The sequence below is a fragment of the Acomys minous genome (genome assembly GCF_964271855.1).
Source record: "Acomys minous genome assembly, chromosome: 5".
NCBI lineage: Eukaryota > Metazoa > Chordata > Mammalia > Rodentia > Muridae > Acomys > Acomys minous.
In genome coordinates this window covers 118,026,858-118,049,027 of record NC_140494.1, presented here as the reverse complement: position 1 = coordinate 118,049,027, position 22,170 = coordinate 118,026,858, and the positions used below count along the sequence as shown (strand labels likewise).

The 22,170-nt window shown below is 43.9% G+C and overlaps 1 protein-coding gene across 1 annotated transcript in view; it reads left to right on the top strand.

Annotated features, from left to right (window-relative positions):
• The window catches only part of REC114 (REC114 meiotic recombination protein), an 80,564-nt gene that overhangs the window by 5,727 nt on the left and 52,667 nt on the right, over window positions 1-22,170 (top strand). The window contains exon 2 of the mRNA XM_084782353.1: window positions 21,759-21,848. Coding sequence (XP_084638479.1) covers window positions 21,759-21,848 — 90 coding nt within the window. The remainder of the gene's footprint in view (window positions 1-21,758; window positions 21,849-22,170) is intronic.

Sequence of the window (22,170 nt, the reverse complement as noted above, 5' to 3'; positions counted from 1 at the left end):
TTGGGTTGCTTCCCGTCTCTTTCTCCACTGTAGGTCATTTTCTCACCAGTAATTGTTTCCTGGGTTCTTAGCATCCGGCTAGGCACTGGGCATGCTGTGGCGCTGTCCTTGGGATTCACTCAGTCGTTTGTTATCCACATGGGGTTGGGTGATCTCAGTGTCCTGCTTCCGCTTCTCCGATGCTGGGATTGCAAGGGTATCTACCATGCCTGGCCTCACCCAGCCTTAAAATACAGTCATGTCACCTTTAACCATAAAGTTATGTTCTGAGAGCTACATCATTAGACAGTGTTGTTGTTCTACTAACATATATAGCTGGACAAGCCATACCATTAAATGTTACTGTTTTAGGGGACCACTGTTGCGTATGTGGCCCTGGGGCTTGGTTTGGACTGGAACTGTAGCCATAGTTAGTCCGATGCTGAATTAGAAGAGGTACAGTGGGCCCCTGGAGCCACATTCCCCAAGACAGGTGGACGGCCTTCGCCAGAGGCCTTCCATGGGCATTCCACGTGCTTCTCACAACCCTTTGGGTCTATGTGGTGTAGACAAGAAGCTGAGACCTGGCTAAATTGTTTGCCAAGGTTGACACAGGAGGTGGAAAATAGACTCTAAAGCACTGATCTTATCCTGCCACAAGCTGTTGTTTCCTGCGTTTGTCTTTTCTCCTGAAGATGTGGAATGTTGTCAAGAGTTAACACTCCTCTTAAGAAGCTGCCATTTTTTTTTAAAGTTAGGTTACATCTTGTATTAAGATTAAGGTTAGCTCTGAGGGGCAGAAGATGAAAACTTAATTGTCATCTTAAGTCCAGGGCTGCAGTAACAGCACTCCAGTGTCAGGAACTGAGGTTTCTTTGAGGCGTTTGTCCTTCTGCCATGCATGACTATTGTGATGGTTCATACTGTCAGCTTACAGCGCGTAGGGTTACCCTTGAGACAAGTCTCGGGCACACTTGTGGGGTTACTAGGTCGGGCTAGCCTCTGGGTGGGTGTAGTTGTGAGGGGTTTTCTCCCTTAGGTTAGCTGAGGAGAGAAGACCCACTATAGATGCAGGCCGCAGAGTTCCATGAGCTAGAGTCCTGGGTGACATTCACAGCTCTCAGCTTCCTGACTGTGGCCACGGCGTGACCATCTACCACAAGCTCATGTCCCTGTGACTTCCCTTATTAAACTGTGAGCCACCATAAACCTTCTCTTCCTGAAATTGCGTTTGTCTCAGGGTATTTTATCACAGCAACGGGAAAAGAAACTAAGACACTGTGATCAGTCTGAGAAGGAACCAGTGTTCTAGGAGCATGAAGAAGGAAAGAAGTAGGCAGAGTGCACATGTGTGGGCTTCTGAGGAGCTTCTGTAGCCACCACGTGATGCTTCGCCTCACAACACGGTAGACAGAGCTTAAACCCCCATGGAAGACACATGTATGCCACAAGGTCATGTGTCCTCTTACCACGTATAAGGAGAAATGGATGTCTGGTGTTAGTCGGCAGCTTGCCACACACACTTATTTCTGAGTTCTCGGTTGGAACTCAAGGTGTTTTTAAGGACAGTATTGTGATTTACATGTGTCCCTTCACAGATTGTTGTGCAGGACCCTGGTCTCTGCTGTGGTAGAGGCCTAGTGCAGCACCACGTTCAGAAGAGATTAATGCTGGTCTCACAGCGTGGATTAATTCTCATGAAAACTGAAGGTCGTCACCCTGTGTAACCGGTGCCTCCTATACTCAGCCATGTTTCCTTTGTGCATCCGCACTGTGTTACAGTGTGACCACGGGAGCCTCATCAGAGCCCAGACTTAATCTTAGAGCCACTTAATCTTGGACTTTGAGTCTCCAAAACCATGAGCTAAAAGAGCCAATTTATAAAATACACAGTCTCAGGAATTTCATTATACCAACAGAAAATGGATTAGTAGAAGTAACAAAATTAACTGTTACTTAGTGTATAAACACTATATGTTCATTCCTGGCTGATGGCCCAAGAAGTTTTACTGAATGGGTGAATGAAAGCCAAGCATTCTGGTGAGCATATGACCTCAATTGTCATTTAATCCTATAAGCAGGGCTTCTTAAGCCTTTTCTACTCACACTGGTTGTGCCCAAGTAATTTTTGTGCAACTTTGGGTGTGTACATATATAAAATAGATAGAGAAATCAAATATTTACTCAATAAATCATAAATCATTTATTTTAAACAACTCTTTGGTTGTACTTGCTTAATTTTACACATAGAAGTAAATGCTACCAGATTTTTTAATTGGAGGATAAGAACATTGACAGGTTTCTCAGAATTGGCTTTGATTTTATAATTGTTGGTGACAAGAATGCTGCTTCCCTTCAATAAGTAGCACAAGATGGCAAAAGTATGTTTAAGGCCATTTCAAAACTTGTTGGAGATTCTGTCCTAAACCAAAATTCGTAAGTGAAATTTTTCTTTAACAAAATTTTTTTATGGAACCCAAGCCAGCAGCTCAAACATCAAATTTTAAAGATGTATTTATTTTGTGTACATGTGTGTGCCTGCATGTATGCATGTGTATTGTGTGCGTGCAGTGCTGTGGCGGCCAGAGGGCTTCAGATCCCTTGGAACTAGAGCTGCAGATGGCTGTGAGCTGCCGTGTGGGGGCTGGAATCGAACCCAGGTCCTCTGGAAGAGCAGCCAGTGCTCCTAACCACTAAGCCACCTTTCCAGCCCTCAAACAACAATATTTAAATTACACATATGTGTGCCAGTGTGCATGTCTGTGGGTATGTGCAAGTAAGTGTAGGTGCCCGTCTCTGTGGAGCTAGTGTTAGAGGCAGTTATGAGCTATCTGACGTGGGTCCTGGGAGCCAAACTTTCAGGCACTCCTAACTACTGAGCCATCTCTCTAGCCCCTCAAACAGCATTTTTTAAAGGCAGCCCTTGTCCTAGTTACTGTTTTATTGCCATGATGAGACATCATGACCAAGGCAAGTTATGCAAGAAAGCATTTAGCTGGTAACTGGGGCCTTGCCTACAGTTTCAGAGGGTTAGCACATGGTCGTCATGGCCAGAAGCATGGTGTCAGGCAGGCCAGCGTGGCACTGGAGCAGCAGTTGAGAGCTTACAGCTGACCCACAAGATGGAGGCAGAAAGAGAACGATGCTGGGTCTGGCATGGGCTTTGGAAACCTCAGAGCCCATCGGCAGTGACAGACCACACCTCCTACTCCTTCCTCAGCAGTCCCACCAGCCGGGGGCCAAACATTCACATGTGAGACTATGGGGGGCATTCTCTTCCAGACCACCTCATAGCCTCTTTATGTAGCCCTGGGTTGCTCTGGAACTTGCTGTGTACACCAGGTTGGCCTTTACCTCACAGAGGTCCACCTGCCTCTGGCTTCCCATCAAACAGCAATTAAAGAAAAAAATCGAACATTCTAACAATGTAAGCTAGAGGTACACTGATTTGATACTCACATGTTGAGGACTGACAGAAAAAAATACTAAAAGTAACTGTTTCCCATTACTAACATCTTACGATGTTTCCATAAGAACAGGAGACTTTGTATTAGCAGTAAACACGCTGCAGTTCATACAGTGCTGTCAAATCCTGCAGGTATTCAAGTGCTGGTCACTGGTGTGTGGCATAAGGATATGTAGAGGGCAAAGTGCACGTGCTATGCTTTCACTAATGAGGATGAGTGAAGTCCGTCATGCAACATGGGCACGTGCTGCCAGAACTTCAGACTCGCTGCGCTGTTGGTGAGCAGAAACACTCCACTCCTGATAGACTTTTCACGACCTCTGTATTCAGTTATGGGGTCGTGACCCGCAGTTTAACAAGCTATGCAAAAGTTTGTAAGGTAGTTAGTACTATCTCTATCTTATAGATGAGAAAATGAATTATCCTTCTAAGTGGTAAGACTGAGGTTTCATTCTACATCTACCTGACCCGAATGATGTCACTTAGAAGGGGGTAGTTGTTGGTGCTATCCAGATACCCTGTGATTTCACCTGGCCTGTGTGAAGTTAGACCTGCCTGATAGGCAACTGAATTGGGGCAATGAAGTGGGAGCTCAAAGAGCCATGATGGGCCTCGCTCTTTCCTCTGGCACCCTTACTGGTGCTGTGGTAAGAGTGTCAGGCGGTGTGCAATAGGGTAGGAGAGCAGAAGGGACGGGTGGGCGGTGAGGGAGAAGCACGGCGTTGGGGTGTCAGCGCCTATAGTGTGCTCTAGCACATACTGGGTGGCACAGAAGTGTTTCATAATCTTTGTGATGTTTAATTGGATCGTATGTTACACACATTATAGGTTACCTCGGATTTTGAAAAAGAACCTTGTAAGTGGTGTTCTAACATTTTTTTCTTATGACAAAAGCATTACTTGTTCAAAAAAATCTAATTTATAAATACATATTTCTACCTTGGGGTCAGACTCCGTTCTCTTTTTTTTCAGAAACAAAAGCTTAATTTCGTACAACAGACACTGTTTCCATGGAGGCCATCGCTTGTTTGCACAACATGGTTTAAGGTGGAACGATTTGAAGTGGAATTTATCTGGACAGGTTTGGTGGAGAAGAGTGCTGGGGCTTAGCAGTTAAGGAGTTTAGGAGGGTATAATTTACAGTGAGGCCCACAAAACTAAAACCTCATCAATTTCTAGGATTTTCCCCCTACCCACCATTTCCAGACACTGTAAGGCTCTGTTGGAGATGGCTAAGGCTGCCACACTGAGAGGGCTGCCCAGTGAGCCCAGCTGCCTGATAGTGGTCTCCTCAGTTCCCCAGCGACAGCCCTGCTCCTGGGACCAGCTTTAAAGTCTTTAACTCCCACTTAGAAATAGATTTGGCTGTTGGGACTGCTAGGTGCTTCCCTGGCTTTGTGAATGGATAGAAGATTCTAAAGGAGACAGTGAGTTACCAAGACCTAAATCTAGTTGGTTTTGTTGGTTTTTTGATTTTTTTTTTTTTTTTTTTGAGACAGAGTCTCATTACATAATACAAGCTGGTCTCTAACTCTTGATCCTCCTCCCTCAGCTTCCCAAGCGTTGTGATTATATGCATGCGGCCCTATATTTCCTTTTGTGGGGTTTATTAGTCTATGCAGAGTTTCTTATATGTGTTTGTGGTGTGTGTCCATGTATGCATTCACATGAGGGATCAAGGAAGACTTGCCATGCACTGAGGCAGGGTCTCTAGCTGACTGTGGAGCTTGCCAACTCTGCTTGCACAGCTAACTAGCTTGCTTTGATGAGTCCCCGCCTCGCTCTTTTATGCTCTGGGTTATAGGTGCAGTGCCAAGCATACTCAGCTTCATCGTGGGTTCCAGGGATCTGAACTCTGGTCTTTGTTTGCACAGCAGTTACTGTCCCCAGCTCAGTCTGGGGAATTTCAATTTTTTTCTTTTTGTTGTTGTTATTGTTAGGGTCAGACATACGGTGTAGCCAAAGATGACCTTGAATTCCTGCTTCTCTAACTTAGAACACAGTGGATGTAGTCTAAGTTAACTCCAAAGGCCAGGCCGGTACTTCCATGACCTTATTCCTAGGAGTATGTGGCAAAGACAGAGAATTGTTTCTCATGCCATGGTGTACTTGATTTGTCTTGTAAGCTCAAAAAGAAAAAAAAACTTACATAAATCATTGCTGTACCATCAACATTAAGCTGTACGCTGAGAACCAAGTCTGCCCATCACAAGATCTTGGGGTGACTGGGTTTTGGTTTTTGTTGTTGTTGTTGATTTTTGGAGACAGGGTTTCTCTGTGTAGCCCTGGCTGTTCTGGACTCACTCTGTAGACCAGGCTGGCCTCGAACTCACAGAGATCTGCCTGCCTCTGCCTCCTTAAGTGCTGGGATTAAAAGCGTGCACCATAGCACCAAGCAGAATTATTGTTCTTATAATTGTTTTTTATTGTTAAAATTGTATTTCTGTAAAATGAAAAGCCAGATTGTACCATTTAGTATGTGGCAGGACCATGCTCTTGAGCCTAGTATACTCTAGAACTCGGTAGAAATGATTTAGGAGACTCTAGCCATCAACAGCCAGTGGTGGTGGTGGTGGTGGTGGTGGTGAGTTTGTAGTGTACTTAGCATATTTTCACTGGGTTTGTATTTTATAATGTATAAGTCAGCAGTGGACAAACATAATCTTTAATCAGGAACATAATTTAATTCATCACAAATCTGAAGATTAACTTATTTCATCCTTCAGGTAAATATAATTTAGAAAAAGTACATTTGAACATTTTAAAATATTTTCACATAGTTCTTTTGACTTTTTTCTACTTCATTTTATATTTCTCTTTTGAAGGTTATATCATTGTGTGTATTAAATTATGAAAAGAGTCTGTATTAATCAGTGGGTAAGCTACCCTCTGATTATGTCACATACATAAGCTTGCGATGGGCAGACTCAGTTCTCAGCGGACGGCTTAACGTTGATGGAACAGCAATCCTTGTTCTCACAACACCTTAACAATAAATATTTTTTGTTATGACTTGATCATTGAGCATTTTCTTTGAACTTTCCATATTGTATTAACTTGAACATTCCAGTAAAATGTTTAATTATCAGCCATTAGAGATATTTTCAAAGAGTGAGAACTGAGCAGCCTACCTCGTATATAAATTATGGTAAGTGTTATGACATTGGAATTTCTCTGCAAAATCTTAAACATTGTGTCATTGACCTGTATAATAAGACGCGTGCCTTCCTTAGCCTTGATTTCCTTAGTTATCAAAGAATATGGAAACCTCTTGTAATGCTCTGTGGGGTGCACGTGCGCACGCGAGCGCACGTGTGTGTGCATGGTAGAGGAGGCCAGAGGTTGATGCTCATCATCTTAACACTCTCTGCCTTTGTTTTTTGAATCCGTCTCCTTCTGACGTGCAGGGTGTGGCTTTGGCTGTGCCAGCTAGCCTGTGGCTTCAGGAGCTCATCTTTCCATCCTCGTCCCCACCAGTGCTCGGGGTTATAGGTGTGCCACTGTACCTGGGCTTTCATTTGAGACCGAACTCAGGTCCTTAACGTTTGTGCAGCAGGCAGTGTATACACTGAGCCACCCATCTATTTCCTGTCCTTAGGAAAACCTAATGACTGTACCAGAAGAATTGTAGACCTGATAAGCAGATACTGCAAAGTAGCAGGACACAACGTTGACACACAGAGAAAGCCAATAGCCTTTGTGTGTACCAGCAAGAGCTGAGGAAGAGGCCAGGCGCACACTCTCATTCACCGTTGCCTCAAGAAATGATACCATTCCTAACCTAATTGTGAAGGCAGAAAAACTTCTATAATAAAAACTGTAAAACACTACAAAAAGAAATTTAAAGAGACAAAAGAGAAAATACCAGAATTAATTTAGTAAAAATACCATATTATTGAAGGTGATCTACAGATTCAGTGTAGTCACCACCAAAATACTGAACTCATTTTTCACAGAACTTAAGAAACAAATAAATAAAATTCAAACTAGAGGTCGATCAAACTCCAGGTGCTGTCACTGGACGCACGCAGCGGCTCTGCTCTGCCAGGAGGATTTGCCTAACTCTCTTTATGCTCTTGCTCTTGATATAGGAGGTCTACACACATAAGCTAGGGTTTGTAAAATTCTGATATAGTAATTTTATTGTTCTAATTTTTTTGGGGGGGCTGCCCTCTACCCAACCCCGCCCTCACACTTGCCTTAAATAACCCCACTTTTGTATTACAGAGCACAAGTGGTATCCGTGCTTGATTCTTTTAATTTGCCACTTTAGAAAATCAGTTCCTTAGAAGCCTTGAGTGCTAAATTGTTTTTGCGTTTAACCGGAAGCTTTGAAGTTCTTTCTCTTTGCCTAGAACTTAGGAATTTCGCAGCAGTGTATCTAGTTCTTGGCTTTTACCCCTTTGATGTCTGTAATTTGTCCTTTTCTGTCTTCATCCAGTCTCATGTCTCTCTGGGATGCTTCTTCTGTTTCGTTGGTGTCCTCCCTTGGTCTGTTTTCCACCCCTGTCATCAACATTTGTTTTCCTGACGCTGAGTCTTTGTCCCCTGTATCTTACACTGTCACTTGTGATGTCTTCTTCTTTATATTTTCCCCTCAGCTCTAAGCATTTCTGTTTTTTGACCATTAATTTGGCCTGAGTAGCGGCCAATCGCCTATTGAGTGTTTACTTTCATAAAATGTAGTTTTAACTCCAAGCCTCTACTTAAATGTTATTAGTAATAATTACTTTTGTTCAGGCCGTCAGTCTCCTTGAACAGTTTTGATCCTGTAGGTTGTCCTTATTCTGGGTGTCCCCCCCCCCAATATATTAACTGTACAAAAATGACGGCTCTCATCCTCCTGCAGAGGGGTAGGGAGCACTCTGTGGCGCACACGGTCCAGTGTCTGTTCCTCTTTAGGGAAAGGCTTGCCCCGGCACTGCAGTGTGTCCTTCCCCAGGGTTCCATGCTCAGAGTTTCACGGCTTCCCTGCTAGAGGGGAGAACATTTTGCCTGCTCCTTTATCTGGCCCCTGAGGCCTCAGCCCACTCTTCAGAGCCACCTGAATGCTGATCTTAATCACGCTCCAGGAAGGTAATTGGTATTTGGATTGCATTGGGAAAGGGAAAACCACAGGAAGAGTCCAGTTACATTTTTTTTTCTGAACTTCTTAGAAGTTCTTAAATTTGACATTTTAAAACTGTATGAACTTATTATGTACAGTTTTTAAGTGAGGGGTTGTAGCCTGAAAAATTACAGGCTCGCACCTGCAATTCTAGCAGTGGGAAGCTGGGGTAATAGAGTTGCTGTGGATTTGAGGCCAACTTGGCACCCTCTTCTGGCACCTGGCTAACTCTCCCATGCCTTCAGGTGTTTGCTCAACTCACCTTCTCAAAGAAGCTCCCACTCTTGTGTGTGTGTGTGTATGTGTGTGTGTGTGTGTGTGTGTGTGTGTGTGTGTGTGTGTGTGTGTGTGTGTTTTCTAGGAATCCAACTTGAAGGACCTTTTAGCTTCTATTCATATTGACACTGTGTCCTTTCTTGTCTTCTTTCATTTCTTCTATTTCTCTTACAAACTAGACAATTATTTACTGTGTTCAATATTGTACCTAGAGTATTTGGCACCCAAAATGGATAAATTTTGACAGTGTCTTTCCCCAAGGGATAAAATTATTTTCAGGAATGATTATGAAATTAATTGAATATTCTTTTATTATGCCAGATGAAGGCTTTTAGTTTTGTTATAGTAATGCTAGTTAAATAAATAGAAAGTGCACGTTACAGAATAAGGTAGTAAACATTTCACAACCACATAGGCAGTGGCTTTGTCGTCGTTGTCAACCATTTGACCTGTGATCCCTGGTTACAGGCTCATACATTTTACATAGTTATTTGATTGTTAATGAATAGAATTGTTTTTAGTAAAACTGTATGTCTGTAAAAGATACAATTCAGGCAACTACTCAAAAAAAAAAAACCCACAATTTTTCTTTATTTAGTTTAAGAACATTTAGCAATTTTAAAAAGTGTGTGTGTGTGAAACTTGGAGCTGTCTAAAACTGGAAAAAAACGTGTGTTGCTATTGTAGCACATGTGGTTTTTGGGTTTGTTTTATTTATTTATTTTTTATTAAAAGATGCATTTGTCTAAAAAAAAGTGTGTGTTTGTGTGTGCACACGCGTGCCCCCAAATGTGAGCAAGTGCACAACCATGGTGTGTTTGCACAAGTCAGAGGACAGGTTTGGGGAGCCCATTCTCCCCAGCCACTTTTTTCTGGGTTCCGGGGATCGAACTTTTGTGACAGACTCCTTTCTCCCTGAGCAGTCTTGGTGGCCCAATCATTACTGTTTTTTAAAGAATGTATTTCTTTGGGCATGGTGGCTCATACCTACAATCTTGGAGGGTGGAGGGGCAGGAGGAGAGCTGTGGGTTTGAGACCAACCTGGTCTATAGAATGAGACATATTTATTTCAGCATTAAAGATAATATCAAGTTTAGTAAAAGTATTTTGAGCACGAATGCAAATTATATTTAACCAAAGATTTTACATCTTAATACTTATATTTAATTTCAGAGTTTTGAATTTTAAACACAGATACAAATACTAAAAAGTCCACTAAAATGAGAATTTGACAATCGATGTGCTGTCTCTGTTGGCTGTGAGACTATAGTGCACACGTGAGTAGTGAGTACCACAGGGCTGGAGAGGGAGCAGAGTGGGTAGAAAAGCCTGGGAAGAGCTTCATGTTAAGTAGCCTTGATACAGCAGCATTTGAAGTATTAATGAAGCAAGTATGCATGGCTGGGTCTCTGTGTATGGGGCCAGCTGTCATTGAGAACCCCCAAACCAACCTGAGTATAGAAAACAGTTTAAGGATAGATAATAAAATCTGATAATTTGATGCTTACATACATACTATTTAAACTTTTGTATCAGTTTCTTTTCTGTGGCTATGATAAAACTCTATGACCAAGGCAACTTATATAAGAAGGGGCTTATTTGGACCTATGGCTCCAGAAGGCTAGAGTTTGTAATGGTGGGGACAGCAGTGGCTGGTGTGGTGGGAGCAGGGAGCTGAGAGCTTATGTCTGGAACTGTAAGCACAAGATAAAGCGAGCAAATGCAAGTAGGCAAGGCCTTTTATATCTCAAAGCCTGTTTCCAGGGAGGCGCTTCCTCAGCAAGGCTGGAGCACCTGAACCTCCCAAACAGCAGCACTGAGGGGGACCAAGCGTTCAATGCTGTAGACTACAGAGCTCATTTCTCAGTCAGACCACATGTTAGTAACTACTGCAGAAACCATAGTTGACCCTTGAAGTTCCTAGGTGCAATTATATGAAGAATTGGAAAAATTTATGGGCTAACTACAAACCTAGAAAAAAATTAGACCAAAACGTTTGGTATGTTATATATACATAAATTGTACATGGATAATAGGTTAATTCATCTTTTACCATCCTAAAACATATGAAACCTATAATAAAAAGTTACAAATGTTGGGGTTGGAGAATGGCTCAGCAGTTAAGAGCACTTGGTTTTCATGCCTAAGACCTGAACTCAGTTCTGAGCACCCTCATCAGCCTGTAACTACAGCTCCCGGGGTCTGACACCCTCTCCTGGCCTCATGGGCATGCACATACAGAGACACACATAAGTAAAATTATATGTATATAAACAACTTTTTTAAAAATAAAAATAATTAGTTAAAACATAAACAGAGTATACATGGCACCATTCCTGGTGGAGAGAAGTGTAAAGATGCAGCATGAAATCAGAACAGTCTAAAAGGAGCCGCACCGTGACCTGGACTGCCGTGCGTCTGCAGCTCCCTCCTGCTGCTTGTGCAGTGAGCTCAGGTACCGCCAGCGTCCACTTTAAACCCAGTGCGGTGCCGAGCATCTCTGTGTGAGCAGTCCATCTGTCAGGAAATTGCCTATCACAATAAATGTGATGTGTCAGTTCCCACACATTTTTTTCACATGAGAAATATGATTTTCTCAGTAAGAAGTGATTTCTCAAGTTGTCCCACATAAACGCAGTGCGTGGCTTACAAAATATGTTTTATCCAACTGTGCCACGGGCAAGGCTTCTAGTCAATGTGGGCTGGCAGAAGTTAAGTTTGAAGGACTTAGAAGTCACAAGGAGAGTTCAGTCAGCAGCCAAGAAAGGAGTCAAGAGAGGGCTGAGCAGCTCACTACCAGCGCAGCCGCCTTCACCTCTCCTGAGACCCAGCAGCTGCTCCTGGCAGGACCACATCAACCTTGGTTCTGCATGCAGAGCAAGCAGCAGTGGCCTCATGTCAGCCTGTGTGCAGAGGCAAGCCAGCCATGGAGAATGGTAAAACGGCTCAGTGTGGGAAGTGGATACAGTTTCATCCATGGGAAGGACACCAGGAAGATTCATCTGTACACCAGACTGCCATAAAGAGTAGCCCCAGGAAGCACCTTAACAGCCCAGGAGACAGAGAGGCTGGAGTTGGTACTGCTGAGGGAGAGAAAGATGTGGAAGCAGCGGCTGAGACGGGCCGTAATGGAGCTGTCCTTCGGACAGTAAACTTGCAGCAGACCGTGGCCGTTGCTGATGTTATCCATAGGTGCTACATGGGGGCGTCTACATAGTTGAGCGGGATTACCAGATACGGAGAAAAATGAAGGACTCTGTGCCTTTTCAAGGCCAGGCCAACAACTTCACCCTTCTTTATGTAAAGTCCCCACCTCGCCAGTTGTCAAGACCCTGAGAGATTTAGTCACAGTACTGCAACCCCCTTGGGCAGGCTGCTGACAGGCACAGTACAGAGTACAGTAGGTGTTAGAGCAGGTGTTCTCCGGCCACTCCTTACCACAAAGGGACAGGCCCAGAGGACAGCAGTAAGGAGGATAAAGAAAGTGCAGGCGGAAGGCCCCTCTGACTTCCCTTGTCCCTCATTCAAAGGCTAACAGCATTTAGGAGTTAGACCAGTGCGGGATGGGTAAGAATTGGTGGCTTAGAGAAGTGCTGAAAAGCAGGTAAGCGGCTCAGTTTGGGTATTTATCAGTTACCTTCAGACACAGCCTTCCCTGTTGCTTGCACCTGGGACGGCCTGCTCCCCTACCCACCCTCAGCATGTCTCCAGTTACACGCTGCACTTACCACTGTTTGTCGCTTGTTGTATAGGTGTGTGCCACAAAGCTCCGTGAAGGCAAGGTGTTTGTTTTGTTCAGTGATGTTCCCCATCCTGAACAATGCTTGCTATCTAATGGGTTTCCAGAAATATTTGTTGAACGAACAGATGAATGAATGAAGCTTAAGGCCAGGGGCTTTCCTGTGTTTTCCTTTCCCTGTCATTTGTAAGAAGGGTGTGTACGTGGAGGGTAATTATTAATGCTAACTGGTTTGTTTAAGTGCTTGGATGGGGCCTGTAAGAAGAGTGCCTACTGCTCCTTCAGAGGACCCAGGTTTGCTTCTCAGCGTTCACACGGTGGCTCACAAGCACTTGCCAGTCCAGCTTCAAGCAGCCTCTTCTGACCCCTGCGGGATCATACACACATGCGCACATATTTTTTACACTCACGTATATACACATAGACATGAAATAAATATTTAAACATCGTTAAGTGCTTGATATATATTCTTTGTGCTTTTAGACAGTTACATGTCTATATAAATTTTAGGATTAGTGGAATTTCTACAAATTAGTAATTATTTTAAAATTTATATTGATTATTATTGTGTGTTGTCTGTATATATGTGTGAGAACAGTGTTGTATGCACGAAACACCACAAAAGGGACAGAGGACAGTTTTGGGGAGGACTCAGTTTTTCTTTCCACCTTTACATAGGTTCTGGGGATCAAGCTCAGTTCATCTGGCTTGTGCAGCAAGTGCTTCCACCTGCTGAACCATTTCACAGTCCCAGAACTTTGATTTGGATTGGCTGGAGCATCTGAGACCTGACCTAGCTTCCTGTCCTGGCCCCAGCACACGACCACAAGCTTAATGGCCTAGGACAGCATCCTATAGCTCACGGTTCTGCAGGTCAGGAGTCTAGGGTGGTGTTTTATGGCGCTAACTTAATGCGAGGGAGACTGAATTCTTTGCAGAGGCTCAAGAAGGGATCCACACTGTGCCAGCACTGTCTGTGCCTGTCCACCACCGCCACATCAGCAGTCACATTCCTTCTCTGGCTGGCACCCTTTCCCTTAATGATGCGCATGACTGCACTGGGCCCATGTGGATAATCCAGGATAATCTCCCTATCTCAGGGTCCTTAATCACATTAGCAAGTCCCTTTTGCTCTGTAAGATAGCGTCCACAGGCTCCAGGTATTAGGACACAGACACCGTTAGCTATTAGCTTACCAGCGCTTTATTAATACGAAATCTTCCTGACCATGAGCAGCGCTCTATGTGTTTATGATCTAAGTTTATCTCAACTTGTAATGTGCCACTTTCCCACATAGTTTGTCACTTATCCCTAAGTAGTTTGTATTTTTGATGATATTATAAATTTTGATGCTTTCTTTCTGGTATATCCCTGCTTTCTGTGGCCAGATGACAAGAACCAATTCAAGAGAAAGAGGGCTTATTTTGGCTACACAGTTCCGGGGTCTACAGTTCACTGTGGCAAGGAGGGTGAGTTAGGACAGTCTGGAGTAACTGGTCAACCGTGTCCGCAGTGAGGAGCCAGAGAGCAGACAAGTGGGTCTCAAGGCCTGTGCTCAGGGACCTGTCTCTTCCAGCACTACCAGTTGGAGACCACAGATATGCAACCAAATGTGTCTGTGGGAGATAGCTTACATCCAAACCACCTGGTGTATATGAATATAATTTGTTTGCATATGTTATCTTGTAAAGGCAACTTTTTTTTTGAGATAGGGTTTCTCTATGTAGCCCTGGCAGTCCTGGAACTCACTCTTTAAACCAGGCTGGCCTTGAACTCACAGAGATCCTTCTGCCTCTGCCTCTGCCTCCCAAGTGCTGGGATTACAGGCGTGTGCCACCACTGCCTGGCTTTGTAAATGCAGCTTTTCAAAATTCACTTATTTTAGTAAAGTTGAGTAGATTTTCTGCACAGACCGTCATTGTCTGTGATCAAATGTAGTTTTAATTATTCCTTTACAGTCCGAGTGGTTTTTGCCTTTAATCCCAGCACTTGGGAGGCAGAGGCAGGTGGATCGCTGTGAGTTCAAGGCCAGCCTGCTGGGACTTTAGCTTAAGACATCTCGAAGAACACCCAGTGCTCTTAACCCCTGAGTTCCAGCCCCTATGCTGAATAGTTTTATGTCAACTTGACACAAACTAAGGCCATCTGAGAGGAGGGAACCGCACTTGAGAAAAATGCCTCCATAAGGTTGAGCTGTAGGCAAGCCTGTGAGCAATTTTTTAAATTAGTGATTGATGGTGAGGGCCCAGCCCATTGTGGGTGGTGCCATCTCTGAGCTAGTGGTCCTGAATTCTATAAGAAAGCAGGCTGAGCAAAGCCATGAGGAGCAGCCCGGTAAGCAGCACCCCTCCATGCCTTCTGTATGTGAGTTCCTGCCTCCAGGTTCCTGCCTTGCTTGAGTTCCTGTCCTGAATTTCTTGATGATGAACAGTGATGCCAAAGTGTAAGTCAAATTAAGCCCTCCCTCCCCAAGTTGCTTTTGGTTATGGCGTTTCATCACAGTAATTGTAACCCTAACTAAGACAAATTGGTACCAGGACAGTGAGGTATTGCTCTGACAGACCTGACCATATTGTTTTGGGGAGGATTGTGAAAGGACTTTGGAACTCTGGGCTAGAAAAGCATTGAGTGTTCAAAGTTTGATGAGCTTTTCCGTGGGAACTTAGAAGATGAGAATGTTGAAAGCAGTGCAGATGATGAGGCCTGGCTTGGGAAGTTCTAGACCCTAGAGAAAAGTTTGAGAGTTATTTAAAGGCTCTTACCAGGGGTGTTTTCTAATTTGAGTTGAGAATCTGTGGTTCTGGTTTGCTGGGGTTAAAGAACCAGCCGTGATTAACAAGAGGCCAGAACCACTTAAGTAAATCCTTTTCCTTACTGAAACAATTGATGCTGGTCAGCTGGCGATAAGAAATTAGTGGTGATGGAAAAGAGACAAGCATTGAGGTGAAATCTTTTGGGAAGTGTTTCCTCAGAGTGTACCTCACACAGACATCCAAACTTGGTAATGTGTAAGAGTCACCCAGGTGACAGTGGTTTCGAAGGCATGACAGGACATGAAAGTCAGCTGAGGCTTTGCACTGTGTGAGCCAGGAGGCCATTGGAGAAGGTGCAGCTTCAATAATCAGTTGAAGCCCTGGAATTGAAGGAGCCCTGCGAGGATGTGAGGCTTGGTGCCGTGAAGAAGCCCAGGAGAGGCTATTGGTCAAAGTGTGACGCAGTTGCAGCGAGACCCCCTAGCATTTTGTAGATGCCAGTACCATGGGGTGACCACCAAGGACAGCATCATCCGTGGAGTGGAGCCTGCTAGCTCCTGCAAGACAAGCTGTGTGCGTTGCAGAGGGTAGAACCAGAGAAGTGACCCAGGCCCCTTGGAAGAGGCCAGTAGATCATGAGTGAATACCAGACATTGGATGTGGAATGATTTACAGTTTTACTTTGATCTGATCGTGACTGTGACTGGTACTTTCCTCCTGAAGTAAGGAGGTATTTACCTTATTTTTTATTTTATAGGATCCCACAGTTAAGTTTAGGTTTTAAAAGAGACTTTGGATTCTTAAAGAGATTGAATTCTAATTTAATTTGTAAAGACTGTGGGACCTACATTTGTAAAGACAAACATACTGTGCTGTTGATATTAATGTGTGATCTTGGACTTGAACAAGAAAAGAAATGTGGCTTACCAGTAATATGTTTGTGTGTCAACTTGATAAGGGGTCAGTTGTGCTGGATAGTTTGACACACACTAAATTCATCTGAGAGGAGGGACCCTCAGTTGAGAAACTGCCTCCATTAGATCAGGCTGTAGGCAAGCCTGTAGGGCATTTTCTTAGTAATTGATAGGAGAGGGCCCAACCACTGTGGGTGGTTCCAACCCTGAGCTGGGGGTCCTTGGTTCTATAAGAAAGCAGGCCGAGAACACCATGGAGGAAGCCTGTAAGTAGCACCCACACCTCCATGGCTTCGGCAACATCTTCTGCCTCCAGGTTCCTGACCTAACTTCACTGATGAGGAATAGTGAGGTGGAAGCCTAAGCCAAATAAGCCCTTTCCTCCCTCAATTGCTTTTGGTCTTGGTGTTTCATCACAGTAGTGACCTTAATTAAGACATAGTCTTTTACTTGTTTATTTTTATTTTGTGTTTCTTGTTTTTTGTTTGTTTGTTTGTTTTTGAAAGAGAGAGCATAAAAAACATAAAAGTTGGGTGGGTAGAGAGATGGAGGAAGTGAAGGTGTGGAAAACATGATCAAAATATATTGTATAAAAAGTGGTCTTTTGTTGTTGGTGGTGGTGGTTGGGTTTTTTGTTTGTTTGTTTTGTTTTTGAGACAAGGTTTCTCTGTGTAGCCCCTGGCTGTCCTGCAGCTCCATCTGTAGACCAAGCTGGCCTTGGACTCAGCTTGCCTCTGTCTCTGGAGTGCTGGAATTAAAGGCATATGCCACACTTGCTCGACTCCGTGCACACATACCCAGCCGAAAAAAAGTTTTTAGTATAATCTGACAGCTTCTGTCTTTAATTGGGATTTTCGAATCTTTACATTTATTGTGACTATTGATAGGGTTAATTTAACTTTGTCATTTGCTATTTGTTGTGTATTTATTTAATCCATTTATTCCTTTTGTTTGTTTTGTTGTCATTGTTTGAGATAGGATATTACTTTGTAGCCTTGGTTGGCCCCTGGACTAGGTGTGTAGTCTAGGCTGTCTTCAGGCTCACAGAGGTCTGCCTGTCTCTTCCTCCCAAGAGCTGGGATTAAAGACATGTACCACTACTCCTGGCTTAAATTTAAATTTGACTTAGTTATTTTCAAACTTTTTCCCAAGGTAATATTTTTATTGATTAGTTGGGAATTTCACATTGTGTGCCCTGATCATACTCACTTCCCAGTCCTCTCAGGCGCGCGCGCGTGTGTGCGCACGCACACACACACACCACCCTGTGACACCTGTGACATCTCACTCCCCAATTTTAAAAAAAATTGAAAGAGGCGGGCAGTGGTGGCATATGCCTTTAATCCTGACACTTAGGAGGCAGAGGCAGGCAGATCTCTGTGAATTTGAGGCCAGCTTGGTCTACAGAGTGAGTTCCAGGACAGCCGGGGCCACACAAAGAAAACCTGTCTCTAAAAACCAAATCCAAAAAAGTCCCCAAAAACCATGATGTGAAAATAAGAAAGAATCAATAAAAGCTGAAGGAGGGAAGGCAGGAAGGAAGGAAAGAGAAAGAAAGAAAGTCCAACTTGTGTTGCCCATATACTCACTGAGGCATGATCAAACTCCCGGTAGCCAGCCCTTTAAAGAAAACCGAGTCCTTACCCACCCCACCCCACCCCAGGCCCTTGCCAGAAGCCATCGTTGTGGAGAGCTACACTTCAGCATCTTTATCACAGTTTTTAAAGAGTTCTCTTCGGTGGCTTTCTGTCTAGACTATTACTTTTTTGGGTGTAGGCATAGGGGTTATCACCGAAGCCTTTATGTCCCTCTTCCTTACCTGGGAGTCCACAGTCATCACTATGTGAAATTAGCTTCCTTGCCCCTTACAGCCAGCAGGAGCATGGGTCATGGACTTCCACAGCACAGACCACAGGACATCCACGTGGTCTCTGGCCTCAGCTCCTGCCACGGACGTCAGTTCAACAGGACTGCTCTTTGTGCTTGTGGCTTGTGCTGGGGTAGGCTAACTCAAACCTCTGGATCTGGGCCCAGATGGCCAGGCATCTAGAATTTATTTTCATTATATTTATTTATGTGCTTGCTTGGGGTGGAGGCCCTGGGGAGGTTGTGCTACACTGTGAGTGTGGCGGTCAGGGAACACCTTGCAGGAGTCGGTTCTCTCTTCCCATCATGTTGGTTGGGTGTCTTCAGTCTTGGCTGCAAGTGCCTTTACCTGCTGAGCCATCCCACAGTCTCCTTTTTTTCTATTTATTCTTCCTTCATTTGGATTGAGTATTATTTGTAATGCCAGTTATTAACTTTCAATGATATGTGCATAAAGAATTCCCATATAGTCACCCAGATGACTACTATTTCCAGTATTCTGCACTTCTTTATGGAGATCTCAGTTTTCATCTGATCTTATTGTTCTGCCTGAAGGACAACTTTTAACTTTCCCTCCCCCCCAGTATAGTTCTCCTAATGATGAATTCCTTCTGAAAACATGTTTGTTTCCTTTGAAAATGATGCATTTTAATATAGTGCCTTCATTGGAATTTCAAACTCATTTATCCAGTAAAGACATTGTGTATGTGCTAAGTGTCAGGCACTATCTGAGACATTAGGCTATATAGGATATATATAGCAGTGATCCATCTCAGGCTTTCTGGAGATTAGAATCTGCTCTGGGCAGACCACTAACAATAAGTGACAAAGTAGGGGGAAAACAGTAAGAGCTATGGAGAGAAATAAAGCTGAGGGAGGGGATGGGCGCCTCAGCTGAAAGGTAAGTAACACTGAAGCACAGAGCTAGAGGAACTCTAGGAGGGACTCCCAGCTGGCACAACCCAGCAGGTTCAGGAAACAGCAAGGAGCCACGGTGGGGACAGAGAGCTGACAGAAAAGCAGAGGGCGGTGGGGCTTTGGAGGGAGGGAGCCTTTGGAAGGCTTTGGGCTGGCAGTGTCCAGGTTTGACTTTACAGGATTGTTCTTGCTACTTCATCAGATGGAAATAAGCCGTACTGGAGAAGGAAGCAGGAACAGAAATGAAGCCAGTCAGGAGGTCACTCTGGTAGCCCAGATGCCAATGATAAGGATAAAGAGGAACAGCCAGGCCTAAGGAGAATTGTCTGGTTCTGTATATTTTGTCATGATGAATTTGCCGATGGATTGGATTTGCATATTACAAAAGGAGATGTAGATGACTCTCTGGTTCTCCCCAAGAGAGCTAGAATGATAATTTGTTTTTTGAGGTAGGAAAACTGGCAGTCAGTGAATCAGTGTAGGAGAATGTAAGGTGCTCACGTGTTGGGCTGTTCAATTCGAGATGTCTGACACTTCATATAGAGATGCTTGCTGCCCGGGCAGTTGTAGGCTACAAGTTGAAGTGCAAAGGAAGATCTAAACAGAACTTCCTAGAATTCATAGTCATCACTTAGAAGGAAATGGCATCTTTGAAATGAACATTCCAAGACTAACTAGAATATTCATAACAGTGTACTTTGCATGAAAGCTATACTGGGAGGGGAGGGTCCCTAACAAATGAAAAAAAAAATGGCATAGTTGTAATGATACTCTATAGTAACAAAAACATGTGTGTGTATCTACTCACACCCATTTCCCTGTGTGCACATGCCACAACATTGCTGAAGCCAAACAAAAATTATGTAAGTCGGGGCTCAAGAGATGGCTTAGTGGTTAGGAGCACTTACTACACTTCCAGGGACCCAAGTCCATGTCCATGTTAAGTGGCACAAAACTACCTATAACTCCAGCTCCAGGGGATTGGATGCTGCCTTCTAGCCTCTGTGGATTCCAAACAGATGTGTGCATACCCATATACATATTTTTTTATTACTGTGCTGTTGGAACCAAGTGTGGTTGGGTGTCTTTAATCCCAGCACTCAAGAGGCAGAGGCAGGCAACTCTTTGCCAGTTTAAGGCCAGCCTGGTCTACATAGTCAGGATAGCCAGAGCTACATAGTGACCCCCTGTCTCAAAAGAAAAACAAAAACAAAAAATGCCTGTTGTTGAAAGTCAGGATGGAGATTATTTGGGGGAGGACATAGCTATACATTAACATTTTGGATACTTTTGGTGTCAAAGTTAAGGGGCTGGAGAGCTAGCTCAGTAGCTTTTTTTTCTGGGGGCCCAAGTTGCTTTCCCCAAGGACCTGGGTTTGATTCCCAGGACCCACAAGGCACGTTACAGTTACCACTAACTCCAGTCCCAAAGCGTCTGATACCGTTGTCTGGCCCCCATGGACACCAGGCACACAAGTGTTGTATAGACATACATACAGGCTAAACACGGATACGCATGCAGTCATTTAGAAGTAAACTGTCACATTTAAGGTTTTGCTATCTAAATACCTTGTTGTCTAGACTACAGTTTTGAACGCTGTGCTCTATTTCTGAGTTGTCATAGCATATGAGATTGTCCATGCAAACTTCTGGGCAGCACGATCTGTAAGTAACCAGGGACCGATGTGGAGAAAAGCAGAAGCAGCGCCTGAAGGACCTGGGCCAGGTTGATAGCATCCCTCTCGACATCTGAGATGTTTGATTTTGAACTTTGGAATTTAAAATGAATTAAAATGCAGGGAATTGTGAATTTAATTATGTAACTAAAATTCTGAAACCTGCATAAAAAACTGTAAGGTAGAGATGTCAGGGACCTTATAGAAATATTCCTAGCTAGAGTTATTTGTATGTTGATTGTTTAAACTTCAAGCTGTAAAGGTGTTTACCTTACAATGCTATTTTTTTTGTTTGTTTGGTTTGTTTTGAACATGCAGTCCCTTAAGACCCGATTCTCTCTCTTAAGATGTGTTTGGTGGTGTCTCCCTGAGGTGCTTACATGCCTCAGTTTTCTCCCCATAACTCACTAGTCTGGAACAGTATACCAAGTAAAGCTAACAAAATAGAACACCATGGAAATATTATGAAGGCCTTTTTTTAGGCTCAAGATAAAGAAAGGGAAAATAAAGAGTTACCAATGCAGGTGGTGAGTTTTAGGATGCTTTATTGATTTCAGGTCAAACTCTTCAGTGGGACCACCCCTGAAAAGGTTAATGTAGGCTGACGGCTTGCAGCTGAGAGCTGCAGAGCTGCGGGGAAGCTAGATCTGCAGCAACGGGCTTTACATGGCATTGATGCGCTAGAGGTCAGGAAGGAAGCGGCTGGTTTGTGGGGCCGTGAAAGTAGAGTGCTTGGCTGAAGAAGCTGCGGCTCTGGCGGCCTCTCAGTGACTCTGGAAGGGAAGGAAACTTTGACCCCTGAAAGAGATGCCTTATTAAAATACAACTGAAAAGTACAGCTCAAGACCCACCTCTCTTTGTTAATCTTGTCTTCTTTCTGGTTTTAATTTTATTTCTTAAAAGTACACCTTTCACCACTATATATACGAAGGAAGCTTGACAACACAAGAGAACAGTAAATGAAAAAGCAGGTTCAGATAGGCGGATCGGTATGAGAGAGAGCCTGCTTTCAGAACTGTTTCGTGTATATCACAGAGATACTTCTCACACTTTTATCTCTTCAAGGTTTTTGACTCCAGCGAAGAAACTGGATGTCTCGTGCTCACCATTGTTATATCAGGTCATTTCTTCATTTCCCAAGGGCAGACGCTGCTGGTAAGTTGCACTGCAGTCCGGTCTACACTCTTTTTTTCTTTGTCTGTAGCTTTGTCATATTGTGTGTGTGTGTGTGTGTGTGTGTGTGTGTGTGTGTGTATGGGTGTGTGTGTGTGTGTGTGTGTGTGTATGGGTGTGTGTGTGTGTATGGGTGTGTGTATGAGTGTGGGTGTGGGTGTGTGTGTGTATGGGTGTGTGTGTGTGTGTGTGTGTGTATGGGTGTGTGTGTGTGTGTATGGGTGTGTGTATGAGTGTGTGTGTGTGTGTGTGTGTGTGTATGGGTGTGTGTGTGTGTGTGTATGGGTGTGTGTATGAGTGTGGG